This window comes from Equus przewalskii, chromosome 1 (genome assembly GCF_037783145.1).
Source record: "Equus przewalskii isolate Varuska chromosome 1, EquPr2, whole genome shotgun sequence".
In the NCBI taxonomy this organism is placed as follows: domain Eukaryota; kingdom Metazoa; phylum Chordata; class Mammalia; order Perissodactyla; family Equidae; genus Equus; species Equus przewalskii.
The window spans coordinates 92775422-92793338 of record NC_091831.1 but is presented as its reverse complement, the minus strand read 5'-3'; the positions used below and the strand labels follow the sequence as shown (position 1 = coordinate 92793338).

Here is a 17917-nt window from a genome sequence, read left to right as displayed (position 1 = left end):
GGGACACAAGGGTTCCATTAAACTGGAAGTTAAGACTGCCTCCTGGCCACTTTGGGCTCCTCATGCCAGTGAACCAAAATGCAGAGAACAGGGGGTTATTTATTGGCAAAGGTGATTGATTCTGACCATCAGACAAAAATAGGGTGGTTACTACATAATGAGGGAAGTGAGTATAACTGGAATACAGAGAATCTTCTGAGGCCTCTCTTAGTACTCCCATGTCCTGTGATAAACGCCAGTGAAAACTATAACAATCCAATTCAGGCAGGACTACTCAAGACATTAACCCTTCAGTAATGAAGGTTTGGGTCATTCCAATAGGCAAGAAACTATGACCAACTTAGGTTCTTGCTGAGGGCAGAAGGAATACGGAATAGTTAATGGAAGAAAGAATATAGCTATAACCATGTGACTAATTACAGAAACAAAGAATAGCTGCATATTAGACAGAAGCATAATTTTGCTTTTATCTTTATTTGAAAAGTCTAATATGATTAAAGGAGGGTGTATAGATACCATGTTGACAAAAAGGTAGACTATAGTAGTTTTGTATTTTGCCAACTTGACTAAGCTATAACTAGGTCTCCCCAACCCTCTCCCTGTATGGGTCTGGGTTAGAGTTGGCCAAGGAGAGAAACTTGCCCAGGATCTAGAAGTTGAAAGGGAAGCAGCTGCTATTATGCTGAAGGTCACTGCGGTCAGAAGTAGTGAAAGACAGACATTAAGGGCCTGGCAAAATCCAGTTTGTCCTTGCTCTGCCCTGCTCCACATCCAGCTCTCTGGCTGACTAACAGAGACTAGATATAGCGGCAACAGCCTTCCACAGACTTCATCTACTCTCCTTTGGTGTGACTCCACTTCATCAGCCAGACATGGAATCCAGCCCCAAATTCCATGGCAAGCTTGGATTTGCCCACCCATCAAGAGCGTTTCAGAAGAGCTGGTTAGTGACATTTCTCCAGTTCTCCATCTCTCAGTTTTAGACTCTTATCCAGCTCATCCCATAATTGTGTAGGATCTTATTGCTATAATAAATCCCTTAATTCCATAACATTCACAGTGGTTCTGCTTCCTAAACTCTGACCAATAAACCACGTTTTCCAGACAAAGCTTTCTGTCCCTGTGGACATCATCTGTGTTTGGACACTACATCTCATCTCCTTTCTTGAAGTCAGAAAAGACAATTCTTTTGAAAAAAGAGTTACAGTCACAATTTCTGCTTAAGTGGAGTTTATCTTTATTGTTGTAGGCTTGTGCCATCTGGCCATGCGAATGAATAATCATGCTTGCCTTTATGTCCATGGAGAGAGTATTACGGGGGGTGGGGCGGAACTACCTAAAAAATATGAAGTATCTAGGAACAGTAACAGATAAAAGCCTTAATCCTTACTATCGTCCTGTATTCTAGATTTTGTTCAAAGTTACAAAGGACAAAGAATGATTTCTGGACGCTCAAGAAGAATATACCCATTGATAGTAAGTGCAATTTTCAACATAATTTTACTTGTGATTTCCTTGTGTAGGTAGCGGAGACGGATGTTAGTATTTCTACACTGAAACTTGGCAACTCATTACTAAAGGCTGACACCCTGCCAGTGATAAAGATTTTCCTGATCCTAAACGAGACCAGATTAGTTTCCAACAATCACACACCTCCTATTTGCTGCATACTTACTCATATTAGGTCCAACTCTAAGAAAAATCTCCTAGGTTTCTTTGTGTTTCACTAGAGGGCCAATTCATAAATAAAAAAAGTTACCAAAGACATCCAGAATTCAATCACATACCACTAGAATAACCATTAAGGGTTAAGTGATCCTAAGAGATAGGAAGATATAAAAAGAAATAAGGATTCTGCCAAGTCCTAAGGCCTTTAGATTGAGGCAGGAAGACATACAGATAATTAAAATCCAACGAAATGCAAAATTCAATCAAGTAATATAAGAGGCCTAAGGAGGAGGTAATAAGCGAATTCTGTGAAAGTCAGATTAGTCCCATCAGGGCTCAGATGTGGATCTAGTCACATCCTGGCCAATATCCTCTGGTCATTAAGAATTTTCAGCAAGCAGAAAAGACAATCCCCCAAATCACATGTGAAAATAACATAGAAATTAACTGGGATGACACACTTACTCTCTTAGTGAGTAAACATCTTTTGACCCCAGAAAAGTTTATAATTAAGAACAAAAATGGGGGCTGGCCCCGTGGCCGAGTGGTTAAGTTCGCGCGCTCCACTGCAGGCAGCCCAGTGTTTTGTCAGTTCGAATCCTGGGCGCGGACACGGCACTGCTCATCAAACCACGCTGAGGCAGCGTTCCACATGCCACAACTAGGAGGACCCACAACTAAGAATATACAACTATGTACCAGGTGGATTTGGGGAGAAAAAGGAAAAAAATAAAATCTTAAAAAAATAAACAAAAAACAAAAATGCTTAAAGGAAATTAGGTATAGTTAATATTTTTATGTTAAGGACTCTGGGCATATCTGGTATTTTAAGTATTTGTAAAACTGAAGAGAATTTGGCCTATTAAAGTAATAGGTCAGGTCTGCAATTCAAACTTAAAATATATAATCAATTTTTGTAGACTTATTATTTTAATCAGAAAGTTTACTATTAATACACACTGTTGAAACATTTGAGGAAACTTAAGAAACCCAGGATTTATAAAGATTAAATAACTATGCAGTGATGTTTATTGAATAATTGACATTTTTAAAAAGGAAATTTTTAAAATATATAAATTAAACGTATGGGTCTTTCTGTTTTGTTTTTTTTTTTTTTTTTGGTGAGGAAGATTGGCCCTGAGCTAACTCCTGTGCCACTCTTCCTCTATTTTGAATGTGAGGTGCCACCACAGCATGACTTGATGAGTGGTGTGTAGGTCCACGCTCAGGATCTGAACCTGCAAACCCTGGGCCCCTGAAGCGGAGTGCACAAAATTAATCACTATGCCACCAGGCCAGCCCCTGAATATTATTTTTCTAAAATGAAAGAAAATTCTAAGTAGGCTTTTCTGTACACAAAGGCCATCTCACTGGGGATCAAAAAACTAATCAACAACCAGTGGTGTGCTGGAGTCAACATTCTAAATTTTCAGGAATTTTGCAAGCTGATTGTTAAACACAGTCTTATGAAAAATCAGTACTATTAAATTACATTAAAAACTAAGGTAAAAAATATTCTAAACTCATCAGTTCCTAGTTATTTTACTATTACCTAAGTTCTTGAAGTTATCTTTTCTATTGTATCTATAAAGTCGAAATTACAGTTGCATGCTACCACATCTCTTCCTAGTTCCACATTCAGTGATGTCATGTTAGTAGCTTCAAATCAGCCACTTGGGAGTATTTACACTACAGAAAAAGGCAAACTCTATAAATCGGGGCTTCATGGATTAAGAGAAGCCTCAAGAAAACAGTGATCTGACACTCCAGCGAAGGAGCCACACTCCAAACGGGAGAAGAAAAAGTAGTATATAACAGCTAAAAGGACTTTAGATTTCACCTAATATTCTAGGGCAGTCCACAGAGACTCAGAAAGAACACAAGGGGAGTTCTGAAGACAGTTAATTTACGTACACAAGGTTGGAACAGAACAATGTTCATAGAGACAATGATATGAAATAGGTAGGAAAAGTAAACTGGGACAAGATTGGAACGAAAAACGGAAGACTATAAAATGACTGGGACTTAGTCCAGCTGCCATTCTGAGGAGCTCAGGCTTTAACCTACGAGGCAATGAGAACTACAGAAGGTTTGAGGGCAGGAGAGACAAGATTAATCTGGCAATAGTGTACAGGATACAGTGAAGGTAGTGAAAATTTTATTTTTGAAAATTATGAAGTAGACCCCCCAAATTACATTATATATAATAAACAACAGTCTCAAGTAAGGCTTTAAAAGTCAATTAAAACTCAAAGCTCTTGGGGCTGGCCCCGTGGCTGAGTGGTTAGGTTTGTGCGTTCTGCTGCAGAAGCCCAGGGTTTCACCAGTTCCAATCCCGGCGCGGACCCAGCACCGCTCATCAGGCCATACTGAGGTGGCGTCCCACGTATCACAACTAGAAGGACCCACAACTAAAATATATACAACTATGTACTGGGGAGCTTTGGGGAGAAGAAGGAAAAATAAAATCTTTTTCTTTTTTCTTTGAGGAAGATTAGCCCTGAGCTAACTACTGCCAATCCTCCTCTTTTTGCTGAGGAAGGCTGGCCCTGAGCTAATATCGGTGCCCATCTTCCTCTGCTTTATATGTGGGACGCCTACCACAGCATGGCTTTTGCCAAGCGGTGCCATGTCTGCACCCGACATCCGAACCGGCAAACCCCAGGCCGCTGAGAAACAGAACGTGCGAACTTAACCACTGCGCCACCAGGCTGGCCCCAATAAAATCTTAAAAAAGAAAAACAAAACAAAACCTCAAAGCTCAAAAGAACACATACTCTGCGATTCCACTTATATAAAACGCAAACCCTTCTATACTGACAAAAAGCCTATCAGTGGTTGCCAGGTGCTAGAGGAGCTGTGAAGCACAAGAGATCTTGTGGGTGACAGAAATGTTCCCTAGCTTGACTGTGACATCTAACTGTAGAAACCTGTCAAATGGTACAGTTTAAATGGACAGAGTTTATTGTATTCAAGTATTCCCCTAGGAACCTGATAAGAAAAAAAAGCAATTACAACTCAAACAAGTTAACCAGACATTTGATGATATGTATTCAGGCATAAATGGAAAAGTAACGCTAATGACAGCAACCTTAGAGGAGTCCTACCAAAGTTCTAGTTTCCCTCTTCTCTGATTAGCTCAGTGACTAATCACTGCCCATTTTCCCCCCAGACATGATGTCCAGGTAAAACCTCATTTCATAACTTTTCCTCACCTGTCCCCAAGCTACCCAACCCCTCCTGTCCCCTCCCAACGACCTCTGGGAGGCTGCCCCTTTTCTTCATCTGTATGGTGGGAATAACACTACCTCACAGGTGTCTTTGCCCTTCACACAGAGCAAGAGCTCACAACAGTTACGTTTTGCCTTAGTCACTTTCTACACATTTATGCTCCTTGAAGGCAGACTCTGTCTCATTATCTTTGCCTTTCTCTCACTGTACCTAACATGCAGTACGATAAATAATAGGCCCAAAATAAGTACTTCTTCAGAGAAATGTCTGTGGCACCTAGAAATTCAGATATGGATGAAAGAGACAACACTGTACAAAAAGTGACAATCTGAAGTGTTATCATAAAGACATAAACATTTTGTGCAACTTGAAAAGAGTGATCAATTGTGGCTGAAGGAATTAGGAAACACGTCTAAGAAGATGACACTGAGCTAGCTAAGGCCTCAAGGGGAGTAAGGGGAGGCTCCATGACTACTTCCCCAAACGCCGATTACAAATAGTGCAACACACAAGTCCGAGAGAAAAACCTTTCACAGTGACATCGGGATAATCCTTAACAGCCAAATACTGGAAAAAGGTCGGAGGTGAGCAAAACCAGGCTCTAGAGACACACCTGGTGCAGAGGACAAAAAGGGGCACCTTTTCTAACAACGGAAGGATCGCAACAGTATTCCCAGTACCCCTCAGCATGCGATCTAGAAGTTCAAGACGGAGCAGGGTTTGAAAACAAAACCAGATCTAAATCTCAAGGTCCCTGTGCCACCAAGGCTGGGCGGCACCCCCGAGGATTCTGAGGGCTGCCACCCTCGCGCCGAGCGCACTCAAGGGCAGGGGCAGCAACTGCTCCGGCTCCAGACTCAGCGGCGGTCCACGCCAGAGCCAGCAGCCGGCCGGGCCCAGCGGTGCGAGGAGGGCTGCGACCGGCTGTAAGCAGCAGAACGGCTTCCGCGGGGCCTGCGGCCGCCTCCCCGAGCATCCCAGGAGCCAGGGCGGCAGGGCGCCGCCGGAAGCCCTCGGAGTCCCCGCGGCGGGAGACGCCGGGAGCGCGCCGCCCGACCGAGCCCCAGCCGCAAGCACCCCAAGCCCCGCTCCCGCAGCGCCCCCGGCCGCCCCCTGCGCCCCCGCCCCGTGGGAGGCACGCGACGTAAGGACCCGGCTCCCCGCTCCGCCCCCAGCAGGCCCCAAATAAGCTGGAGGCTAAAAACAGGGGGCGGGGAAGCGACCTCCGGCCACAGACCCCACACACAAGCGGACGGACCCCGGCGTCAGAGCCGTCAGGCCCGCGCACAGGGGCCCCGCGAGGACAGCGTCGAAGGGACAGCGGAGCCGGGGACACAGCGGGCGGCCGATCTCACCTGCCGCTTGTTCATCCGCCGCACATCGTCCAGAAAGTCTAGAGACAGCATGGCGGGGCCGGCGAGGGGGACACCGGCAGGGGACAGGACGCGACGGCGACCAGCGGGCGGAACGGCAAGCGCACGGGCCGAGCTCCCTGGACCGGACCCCGCGGCGCCCGCTCTTCCGCTTCCGGGGCGGACACCGGCGCGGCCCCGCCCCTTGGCTGCGGAGAGCGGACAAAGGGGCTTGCGACCCTCCTGACCGGCCTCCGCGCCTGGCCCCGCTGTATGCGGGGGTCGGGGGGGCGGGGGCTCTCTCCCGCTCCCGACCTCGCCAGCTGAGGACCGGCCGCAGCCCACTCCCCGCGCTCAGCCCCGCGGCCCCTCACGGGGCGGCGACCTGGGCTTAGCCGGGAGGCCGCCCTGCAGCCTCAGGGAGGCGGGCCCTCGTGCACGCCTGGCCAATAGGGAGCGAGTCTCCCGCGTCCGCGGGCAGAAGCGGCCCCTGAGTGGCCGGCGCGTGCAGCCTCGGTTGCCAGTCTGGGTGTGGCGCCGGCCCTGGTAGGGCCGGTTTTCCGCGCCGGTGGAAGCGGACCGCTCTGGGTGGTTCCCATAAGGGTTTCCGCGAAGGGTGGAGGTGTGAGAGGCTTTCAAAGCGCTGCCTGAGCAGCCCAGGAGCTTAAGGAACTCTTGGAAAGAGAGAAACCGCCAAACCTGGCGACAGCGGTGGAGCCGATTGTCACGAAGTCCCGCCCTCCCCGAGCGCGACTTCCTAACAGACGGGCCTCCTCCAGTCTCGTTACCTCGGGCGCCGTGATGCGACCCTCTTCTCGCCGCCTTCTGTCTCTATAGAAACAGCCTTCGCTTTGACTGGCTAACAAGAAGGACCAGAGCCGGTCTCTTGTTATTACTTGCCTTTTTAAAAATATTGGTTATCTCAAGTTAGGCGAAGCAGAGTGAAGGATATGCTGGAACTCTTTGTCCTACCTTTGCAATTCTTTAAATCGAAACTTATTTAAAAATTAAAAAGTTAAATATGTTGGAGGACGGCTATAATATAAAAGACAGATGATAAGTTTGGGGAAGGATGGAACCTTCATAGACGGCTGGTGGGAATGTAAAATGGTGCAGCCACTTTGGAAAATAGACGGGCAGTTCCTCAAAAGATTAAATATAGAATTACTATATTAACCATATTAATCAGCAATTCTGCTCCAAGGTATATAGCCAAGACAATTGAAAACGTATGTCCACACAAAAACCTGTAAGTGACTGTTCATGGCAGCATTATTCATAATAACCAAAAAGTGCAAATAACCCAAATGTTCATCAACTGATGCAGGGATAAGCAAAATGTGGTATATCCATACAATGGAGTATTATTTGGCAATAAATACTGCAAAACGGATAAAGCTTGCAAACATTAGGTTTAGCAAAAGAAGCTAGTCACAAAAGACCACGTGTTGTATGATTTCATTTATGGAAAATGTCCAGAATAGGCAAATCCATAGAGACAGAAAGCGGTGGTTGCCTAGGGCTGGGAGGGTTGGGAGAAATGGGGAGTGACCACCAATGGGTATGGGTTTTCTTTTGGGGGGTGTGGAAAATATTCTAAAATTAATTGTGGCTATAATTGTACAACTTTGTGAATAGTAAAAACCATTGAATTGTACACTTTAAATTAGTGCACTGTATGGTATGTGAATAACACAATAAAGCTGTTATGAAAAAGAAAGAAAAAAGAACCATTGACGTCTTGTTCATTGTTAAATTCCCAGTGGCAAAAACACAACCTGCCATGTATTAGGCACCCAATAAATATTTGTGAATTTAAAATATGTTTGTGTGTGTATCTCCAGCTGCTGCCCCTAGGCACCCCATACTTATGGAGTTGAAGAATCAATTCCTGATTCCTCCAAATTAGGAAGTCCTGTGGAGGAAAAGACACATAAACCCCGTGAGGGCAGGGGCCTTGTCTTGTCCACCCCTCTACCCCAGCTCTCATAACAGTGCCAGACTCATTAAGTATTTGTTAGTAAATGTTGAATGTGGCTTCAAATCTGAATTCTGGATAATAGAGCACTTTGCCTGTGCTTGTTAATGTTGAATTCAAATCTAAAAGTGAGAGTCGGCACCATTTAAGTGGGCATGAGCCTCAGTCCACCTTTGTATTGTGAATAAAGAGCTCTAAGTGGTCCTGTGGGGCTTCAGGTATAGGAAAAGTCAATTTAGTTGGGGAGCTTAAAAGGGGCCTCAGAATGAAGAGAACATTTGAGATACTGATAAAATATATTTGATATATGGGTAAAGTTGGCAGGCAAAAAGGATATACTCAGTGGAAGGAATTGTAGCAATAAAGGTATAGAGGCAGGAAACTGGAAAATGTATTTGAATAATCCAGTCTGATTTCCAACCTTGCCCATATCTTAATGAACAGGGCTGGTTGGGTCTGCGGGTGCTCTCTCACCACTGATGAAACTTAGCAAGCCTGAAATGTCACTTGTTGGATATGCACACTTAGCACTCATGGGCACGTTCAGGTACTGCTCTATGTCTGAAACCTTATGCTCCCATAACCCACTTTCTGATGGTTACTTCTTTTTCCTTTCTCTGTGTGTTTTAAATTATACAAATAATACATGAGTACATTCTCATGATAAAAGAGTAAAACAAGACAGGCAATCAGCCATTCCACTTCTGGGCATAGACCCAAAAGAACTGACAGCAGGGTCTTGAAGAGATACTTGCACACCCATGTTCACAGCAGCATTATTCACAATACCCAAAAGGTGGAAGCAACCCAAATGTCCATCAATGAACAAATAAATAAACAAAATGTGGTATAAACTGACAATGGGATATTATTCAGCCTTAAAAAGGATGAAGTTCTGATACATGCTACAACATGGATAAACCTTGAACTTAGCATGACGTCATGCTTAGTGAAATAAGCCAGATACAAAAGGACAAATATTGTATGATTCCAGGTACATGAGGTACCTAGAGTAGTCAAATCCTCAGCGACAGAAAGTACCTGTCAGTGTACTTTGTACAGTGTACAAAGAACAGTGGTTACCAGGGGTTAGGGAGAGGAAGAAATGGAGAGTTACTGTTTAATGCATATAGACTTTCAATTTTTCAAGATGAAGAAGGTCTGGAGATTGGTTACACAACAATGTGAAAATATTTAGCACTACTGAACTCTACACTTAAAAATAATTAAGATGGTAAATTTTATATTATGTGTATTTGACCACAATTTGAAATAAAATAGATCAGCATATATAGAGTAGAACGTGAAGGTTCTCTTTGCTCCCCCAGTCTCTCCCCTTTCTAGAGTGACACCACTGTCAACAGTCTTTCCCTCTAGCGCTTTTTGCCTATGTACTTAAAATTGACACTCACTTTTTCACATAAATGAGATCACACTGTACATTTCCTTTCACTTTTTGCTTTCCTTTCATCTATTTATTCTTTTCCACTTCAAAAAGTTCTCTAGTCCCATCACTTTGCAATTTTCTCCCAATCTATCAGCATTCTTCCAAGTGGAGGTCCCTGGACTGGTGATCTATCAAGTTGTCTACAGGCTATTTTCAAGAGATGAGAAGCTTTATTCACATCTACTTCACAAATTTTAATTGTCACATTAATTACAATTTTCTCAGAAATCATGTTACACTCTCAATAGCCATTTTGCTCCTAAAGTTTAGGTTGTGTCGGGTCTATAGTTTGTCTCAGCTAACATTCGGTTAGTAGGATGTAATCTAAACTAACGCATTGTTTCATAATATGTGTTATTGTTTATGTGTTAAATTTGAAACTTCATTGTTACATTTTATTTTCAATTCACAGAAACAGATGAGTAATTCAAATTAGTTAGCTGAAAGTTAATTAAATCAGGATGCTGAATATTTTCAAACTCAGAAAAAAAAGTTGTAAGTGAAATGTTAACCAGGAATCCAGTGCAAATAAATATAGAAGACAAATCTGACTGTGCTGGGCTGGGTAGTCCACAAGTGTGATGAATTGGGATGAGCAGCTGAAAAAGAAAAGTGCTAATAAGAAATACGATGAGCCTCTAAGAAGAATGTTTTATTAAACTGGGAATCTATTTGCCCCTGGTTCCCAGTACATTATGTTATGAAACTTGGTCAAATAGTGGCATAAAGCCAATGAAGCATTAGTGCCACTTTTTTTTTTAAAGCTCAGTGGCCAACCTGATAATCAAAACAAATGTTTCCAAAGGAAGAAAAACACGCAAACTAATGCTTCCTAATAGAACATTGACAAAATTTCTCCCTGAAGAGAACTGCTCAAAACTATAACAGCATCCTTTAAAGTTGCACTTTTATAGCCAAAACACTGACAGGTCACATTCTTGCCAAGAAGCTTTTAAAATCAGTCATAAAGTTAAAGATAAATATGCTCATTTAGAAAGCCAAATAAGCTTTTGGTAAAATTCTTTTATCAAAAGATATTATTCAAAAAAGAAGGGGCTGGCCCGGTGACATGGGCAGTTAAGTTTGCACGTTTGGCTTTGGAGGCCCGGGGTTCACCGGTTTGGATCCCGAGTGCGGACATGGCACCGCTTGGCAAGCCATGCTGTGGCAGGTGTCCCACATATAAAGTAGAGGAAGATGGGCATGGATGTTATTAGCTCAGGGCCAGTCTTCATCAGCAAGAAGAGGAGGATTGGCGGCAGATGTTAGCTCAGAGCTAATCTTCCTCAAAAAAAAAAATGAAGACACTGTTGGACACTGCACAGTATGAATGACATACAAAGTGGACGAACACATTGTCTGGGGTCGTCCAGGGCTGTTGAAGAAAGTCATCCACCCATGCTCAGCCCTAGAAACCCATCTCACCACTTTCCCCTCATTTTAATTGATCTGATGAATTGGTTATCTATTTCTGCATAACAAACTACCCCAAAACTTAGGAACTTAACACAACAAATATCATCTCACAGTTTCTTTGGGTCAGAAATTTGGGGCCAGCATAGCTGGGTGGCTCATGCTCAAGTCTCGTGAAGTTATAGTCAAGTTGTCCAGAGGGGCTGCAGCCTCATCTGAAGGCTTAACTGGGGGAAGATCTGCTTCTGAGCTCCATTCATATGGTCATTGGTAGGTCTCAGTTATTCCTAGACTGTTGGACTGAAGCCTTATTTCCTAGTTGGCTATTGACCATAGATCTCCCTCAGTTTCTTGCTTTGTGAGCCTCTCTTTACAGCAGTTTACAACACGGTGGCTAGTTTCCATCAGAGTGAATTATCCAAGACAGAAAGAACCAGCTCAAGACTAGGATGACTAACTCATCCTGATTTTCCCAGAACTTTCCTGGTTTTTGCATTGAAATTTCTGTATCCCAGAAAGTCCCTCAGTCCCAGGGAAACCAATATGGTTGGTTACAAGTTGCAATCTTTTTTATAGCCTCATCTCTGAAGTGACATCTTATCATCTCTTTCATATTCTATTCATTAGAAATGAGTCCAGTACAGACTTAAAGAGAGGAGAATTAGGTTCCACTTTTCTTTTTCTTTTTTGCTGAGGAAGATTCACCCTGAGCTAACATTTGTTGCCAATCTTCCTCCTTTTGTATGTGAGCCACCACCACAGCATGGCCACTGATGAGTGGTGTAGGTCCACGCCTGGGAGCCAAGCCCGGGCCACCCAAGTTGAGCACACCAAACTTAACCACTAGGCCACTGGGGCTGTCCCAAGTCCCACCTTTTGAAGGGAGGAGTATCAAAGAATTTGTTGAAATAGTTTTAAAACCACCACATCTAGAGTCCAGTTTCATGGGGAAAAGAAAGTATTAAAGAGAAACTCAACTTTCTACCTTGTTCCCTACCCAACTTACCTACCTCCACAATCATCCCTTCCTCCTTTGTTCTTCCTGTCCATGAAAGAGGCATTCCTCCTTCTGTCTAAAGGTAGTCCTTCCACCTGCCCAAAGCTTATCTCTTCCATCTCCTCAGAACCTTGTCTTATTCATCATTCCTTCTCTCCCTCAATTTCCTCCCTTGACTTTCTCTTTTCCCAGCATATGATCATATTCAAATATTTCTTATAAAATTTTTTTTTAAAGATTTTTTATTTTTTCCTTTTTCTCCCTAAAGCCCCCCCCCCCCCGCACATAGTTGTATATTCTCCGATGTGGGTCCTTCTAGTTGTGGCATGTGGGATGCTGCCTCAGCGTGGCTTGATGAGCAGTGCCATGTCTGCGCCCAGGATTCGAACCAACGAAACACTGGGCCACCTGCAGCGGAGCGCGCAAACTTAACCACTCGGCCACGGGGCCAGCCCCTCTTATAAAATTTTTATGCTGAGTGCCTTATTGAGGTATAATCTACTTACTATAAAATGCATGAATAATATGTATACAGATTGATGAGCATCAACAAATATATCTATCCATTTAAGCATCATCTACATCTTTCCTCAATTCACTGAAAGCTGGTTTCTGCCCCAATCCCATGGCTGAAAGTCAGAAAATAGCCACTTGAAATCCTTTAGGTCCATTAGGTCAACTTTTCCAGTTTGCCTCCTACCTCTCTGGCTGGTGGTTCTCCGTCTCCAGCATGGACTCCTTGGCCTGCTCCTTAAGTGGTAGAATCTTGCACTGTCTTCTCACTCTACACTGCCTCTGGGTGATCTTATCTGCTCTCATGACTTCAACTACTTTCTCTGTACATTCATCTCTCCCACATCTAGAACCCTGATCTCCTACTGGATAACAGACCTTTATAGAAACTGCCTCTGGACATCTTCACTTGGATGTCCAACTGACAATCTCAAACTCACTATGTCCCAAATGTCACATCTCCCCATCCTCACTACTCCCCATAAGAGACCTGTTCTTCCTCTTATGTTCCAAATCTCCATAAAAGGCACCACCCAACCACAAAAGTAAGCAATCTGATTGCCATCTTTGATTCTTCCCACTCTCTCACCTCCCAAATCCAATTAGTCATCAAGTCTTAGTATTCTGCTTTTTTAAAAAAATAGTGATGCTTTAGTTTTATTTTCAAGTGATTTTTTTTTTTTTTTGGTGAGGAAGATTGGTCTTGACATAACATCTGTTGCCAATCCTCCTCTTTTTGCTTGAGGAAGACTGTCCCTGAGCTCACAGCTGTGCCAATCTTCTTCTATTTTGTATGTAGGACGCCACCACAGCATGGTTTAATGAGCAGTGTGTAGGTCCATGCCCAGGATCTGAACCTGTGAACCCTGGAGCACCGAAGCAAAGTGTGCAATCTTAACCACTGTACCACAAGGCCAGCTGCCCTACTTTCTTAATATCTCTCTTATTCATCCAGTTTCTCCATCCCCACTGTCACTACCTTGGTTCATGCTACTATCATTTATCCTGATTATTGCAATGAACTCCTAACCGGTCTTTCAGCCTGCAGTCTTGCCTCACTTCAATCCATTCTTCACTCTGCAGCCAGAGTGATTCATCCAGACTATAAATCTGATGATGCTTCTTCCTTACATAAAATTGTTCAGTAGATCCTCCTGACTTTCAGGATAAGATCATATTCCCAGTGGCTGGCCCTGTGGCCAAGTGGTTAACTTCTTGCGCTCTGCTGCAGGCGGCCCAGTGTTTCGTTGGTTCGAATCCTGGGTGCAGACATGGCACTGCTCATCAAGCCATGCTGAGGCAGCGTCCCACATGCCACAACTAGAAGGACCCACAGCTAAGAATGTGCAACTATGTAGTGGGGGGCTTTGGGGAGAAAAAGGAAAAAAATAAAGTCTTTAAAAAAAGAAAAAGATCATATTCCTCAGCATGCTACCAAAGTCACTTTGTGATCTGGCCCCTGCCTACCTCTCCAACTAGTCTCATTTTCATGTTTGAGAGTCTTTAGTTCCATGACTGCTGCATACTCTCGCTTTTGCGTAAGCTTCTTCCTTCCCTCCATCTCAACCCAACACTTTTCTCTTTTTTCGGTGAGGAAGATTGGCCCTGACCTAACATCTGCTGCCAATCTTCTTCTTTTTGCTTGAGGAAGATTGTCACTGAGCTAACATCTGTGCCAATCTTCCTCTATTTTTTGTATGTGGGATGCTGCCACAGCATGGCTTGACGAGTGGCGTGTAGGTCTGCACCCGGGATCTGAACCTGTGAACCCTGGGCTGCCAAACTAGAGCACATGAACTTAATCACTATGCTACCAGGCTGGTCCCTCACCCCAACATTTTTTATTCCTCCTTGCCTTTCAAATTCAGCTCATGCATTACTTCCTCTGGGAAGCCTTCACTGCACTTCTATCTGCATACTCGCCATCTAATTATATATCTGTTGCTCTCACCAGACTGAGTCTCCTGGGGCAAGGGCCTTCTCATTTATCTTTTTACCCCCAACATCTCACATGAAACAAACACTCGAAAAGGTTGTCAAATGAATGAATGGAGGTCTTAAAACCCAGGAGGCCCCGCCCACCCGGAGACAGACATCAAGAAAGACTCTAAGGATAGGATTATCTTTGCTGGGATCAGCGGGGATGGTGGCCCACAGTGTGTGCTCAAGGCTCAAGGCTGGAAGAGGATTTATCAAAGTAAAAAGCTGAAGATATAGCCCTAGTCCTTGAAGAGCTTTTCGGATCGTTTGAGGCAGAAAAAGAAAAAAAGGTATCTTTAGGAAAGGAAATCAGTTAAGGTATAACTGCTAGCCTATACATGCTATAGAAACTCAGAGAAAAGAAAGGATCTTGCAAGCAGGGCCTTAGTCAAAGGAGGGAAGCTGGGCCACAAAGCTGGGAAGCTTTGCATTGTAAAAGAGGAAGCGTTATGTCAAGCACAGATTAGAAATGGGGTTAGGTGTGGGGAGAGGGCTAACACCCAGGCTTCCTTCCTGGGAGCAAACAGTCTTGAGGAAAAGACGGACTGAGCAAGAAATAATTGGGATGAAAAGAATCCATTAGGGCAGAATTGGACCTGGAGGGATTAAGGTAAACTGGGTGGATCTGGAAAAGCTTAATGAGGTTTCCCCACAGTGCTGGGGTCTATGCAGTGCCTCTTATGAAAATAATTCAGATATTTACGACAGGTGATCCCAGACTAGATAAAGACGTAAAGCCTAAGGAATTAAATTTTCCACATTTGCAAAATGGGCTGCCAATCTCCCTAACACAAAAGTCTTTTGGACCCCGTCAATCACAATGGCATGTCTGGTATTTTCCTTCACATATAGCCTGCTGGCGTGCCTGAAGGAAGCACCTTATTATAGAAGTTAAGTCAGACCCACTTGACTTTGAATCACACATTAACCACTCACTAGCTGCCTAATCTTGGGCCAGTTAGTTAACACTTTTTTATCCTCAGTTTTCTGGTGTGTAAAGTGGGAATACAAAATCACTTTCATCATTTGAAGATTAAGCAAGACAGTACGTATCAATAAAGCTGTTGGCACAATGGATGACAAATGGTAAGTGGACAATGAATGTTAATAATTATTAAAAACAAGAAGTGGGTTCAAACTGATGTCCTCATGCTTAGGGTGAAGAAAGTCTGTCACTATACTTGAACCCTGGTTAATCACTTCTGTACAAACCAAGTGTGTCTACTAGCAGAAGCAAAGTCACCTCCGTTTTTAAAAACCCTATTCAAAATAACTACGATCTCATCCATTTCTCCTTGAACTTCCCAATGAAGGAAATGGTGGGTAGAAGGAGAAGGTGTCCCTCTGACCCTGCCAGGAAAGGAAGTGTCCCAGGCATATTAGGGCAAGCCAGCAGCACACAGGCCACACTGGCAGTCTAGCTCTTCTCCAGCGCCATCTCCCAAAAGGATCTATCTGGGTTTGCTGGGAGGACCCAACCACCCAGCCTCCCCAAGGTCAGGTCAGGGGCTGCAGAGATGGGACTTTCTGCCTACCAACCCAATGGCTATGGACATCAGAGACCATGGCTTTAAAAGATGCAGCAGCTCTGGATAACATGGGGTATCAGGAAGAAATCTCATTCCCAAAAATCAAAGGTGCCTTCTGTTCAAAGAGATTACTAGAGTCACTCAAGTCCCTCTGGAAGACTTTTGGAGAGCTCTCTTTAGAAAGTCCTGAACAGCTGCAGGGGCAGCTGGGAGAAGGAAGCGCCAGCCTTCTGGGTTGGTATGTGTGCATATGTGGTGGGGGGTGGGGGGGGGCACCAATTTCCTGTTTGGCCATTCTGCTTTGGCTAAAAGAAGAAAGGGACCTTGCTGTTTGTTTTGTAAGTTCTTAGGAGAGAGCCGTGTTGCGAATGTGGAGGTCCTGTGGATGAGGGCTGGGAGTGGGGGCAACCTTGGCCCCTCTTCTCTAACGGGGGCTTACTCCTCCTCCAGCCCTGCTGAGTTGCCTTTTGAGGTTTTGCATCTCCTAGCTAAGGACAGGGGCTTGCCTCCTCTTGACAGCTTAAGGGATCCTATGAGAATCTGTTGAGGCAGTGAGTCACCACTGGAAATGTGGCTTGTGTAAATCTGGATTTGAATATAATAGTGTCTTAATGCAAGCACATTCATTATAATATAATATAATCATTAGCAGTCATTTATATATGCACTCAAGTAACCAGAAACATTTACCTAAAGGCTACTGTGAGCCTGTCTTCAAGGTGCTTGTGTTGATACTCTGCGTGATTTGGCCACGGCCTCCCTCATCAGTCTGATCTCTGACCTTCCTTGCCAACCTCTCACCCTACAATCCAGGCATAAGCAAACTCCGACAGCCCCAGGATGTGACAGAGGGGTTCATGAAGTGAGCTCTGGAGCCGAACTGCTCTACTCCTTACAAACTGTGTGACTCTAGACAAGTTACTTTACCTCTCTACCTCAGTTGTTTCTTTCCTTTTTTTTCTCTTTTTTTCTGCTTTATCTCCCCAAATCCCCCCGGTACATAGTTGTATATCTTAGTTGCAGGTCCTTCCAGTTGTGGCATGTGGTCTGATGAGCGGTGCCATGTCTGTGCCCAGGATCCGAACCCGTGAAACCCTGGGCTGCTGCAGCAGAGTGCACGAACTCAAACACTCGGCCACAGGGCAGCCCCATCTTTCTTTTTATTTTAAGGAAGACTTGCCCTGAGCTAATATCTGTGCCAGTCTTCCTCTATTTTGTATGTGGGTCACTGCCACAGCATGGCTCCCAACGAGTGGTGTAGGTCTGCACCCAGGATCCAAATCTGGGCCGCCAAAGCAGTGAGCACCGAACTTAACCACTAGGCCAGGGGGCAGGCCCCTCTACCTCAGTTTCTTTGTAGGTAAACAGGGACTGTGGTAACTAGGGGTTTTTATGAAGCTAAAATGAGCTAAGGATGTGAACCCCTAGAATAGTGCCTGACACTTAGTAAACAATGGTTATAATTATCAGGATGTTCTTCTGATTGGAGGCCTGACAAACTCCTATTTCTCCTTCCAGACCCTGTTCAGTGTCATCTGCTGTGTGAAGCCCACCCTGGCCTCCCCTGGGCAGAGTTAACACCCCTTCCTTAGTGCCACTCCTGTATTTTATATTTTCTTTTCTATGTCCTTTATTACATGGAACTTCAATCGTGTTCAATTTTCTGAATCAAAAATAAAGCTTCAAGGCCTGACGTACTCTGAAAGGAGAATAATTGCTATACGAGAGAGTCTCGCTTTTATAAACAGCTTGTTAACCCATTTGAATCTGCAACTAGTGAACTTGAACCAGTGAAGGAATATTTTTGGG

General features: G+C 44.3%; 1 protein-coding gene across 3 annotated transcripts in view; it reads right to left on the bottom strand.

The window, feature by feature from the left end:
* Positions 1-17917, bottom strand: part of SEC11A (SEC11 homolog A, signal peptidase complex subunit) — a 65199-nt gene that overhangs the window by 33323 nt on the left and 13959 nt on the right. The window contains exon 1 of one of the 3 annotated variants that reach the window (XM_070570911.1): positions 6255-7013. The exons of 1 other annotated variant lie outside the window; for it this stretch is intronic. In XM_070570911.1, the coding sequence (XP_070427012.1) occupies positions 6255-6305 (51 nt within the window). In that variant the 5' untranslated portion in view covers positions 6306-7013. Of the gene's footprint in view, positions 1-6254; positions 7014-17917 lie in introns of those variants that run through there. One more of the 3 variants, XM_070570900.1, reaches the window with a different exon arrangement.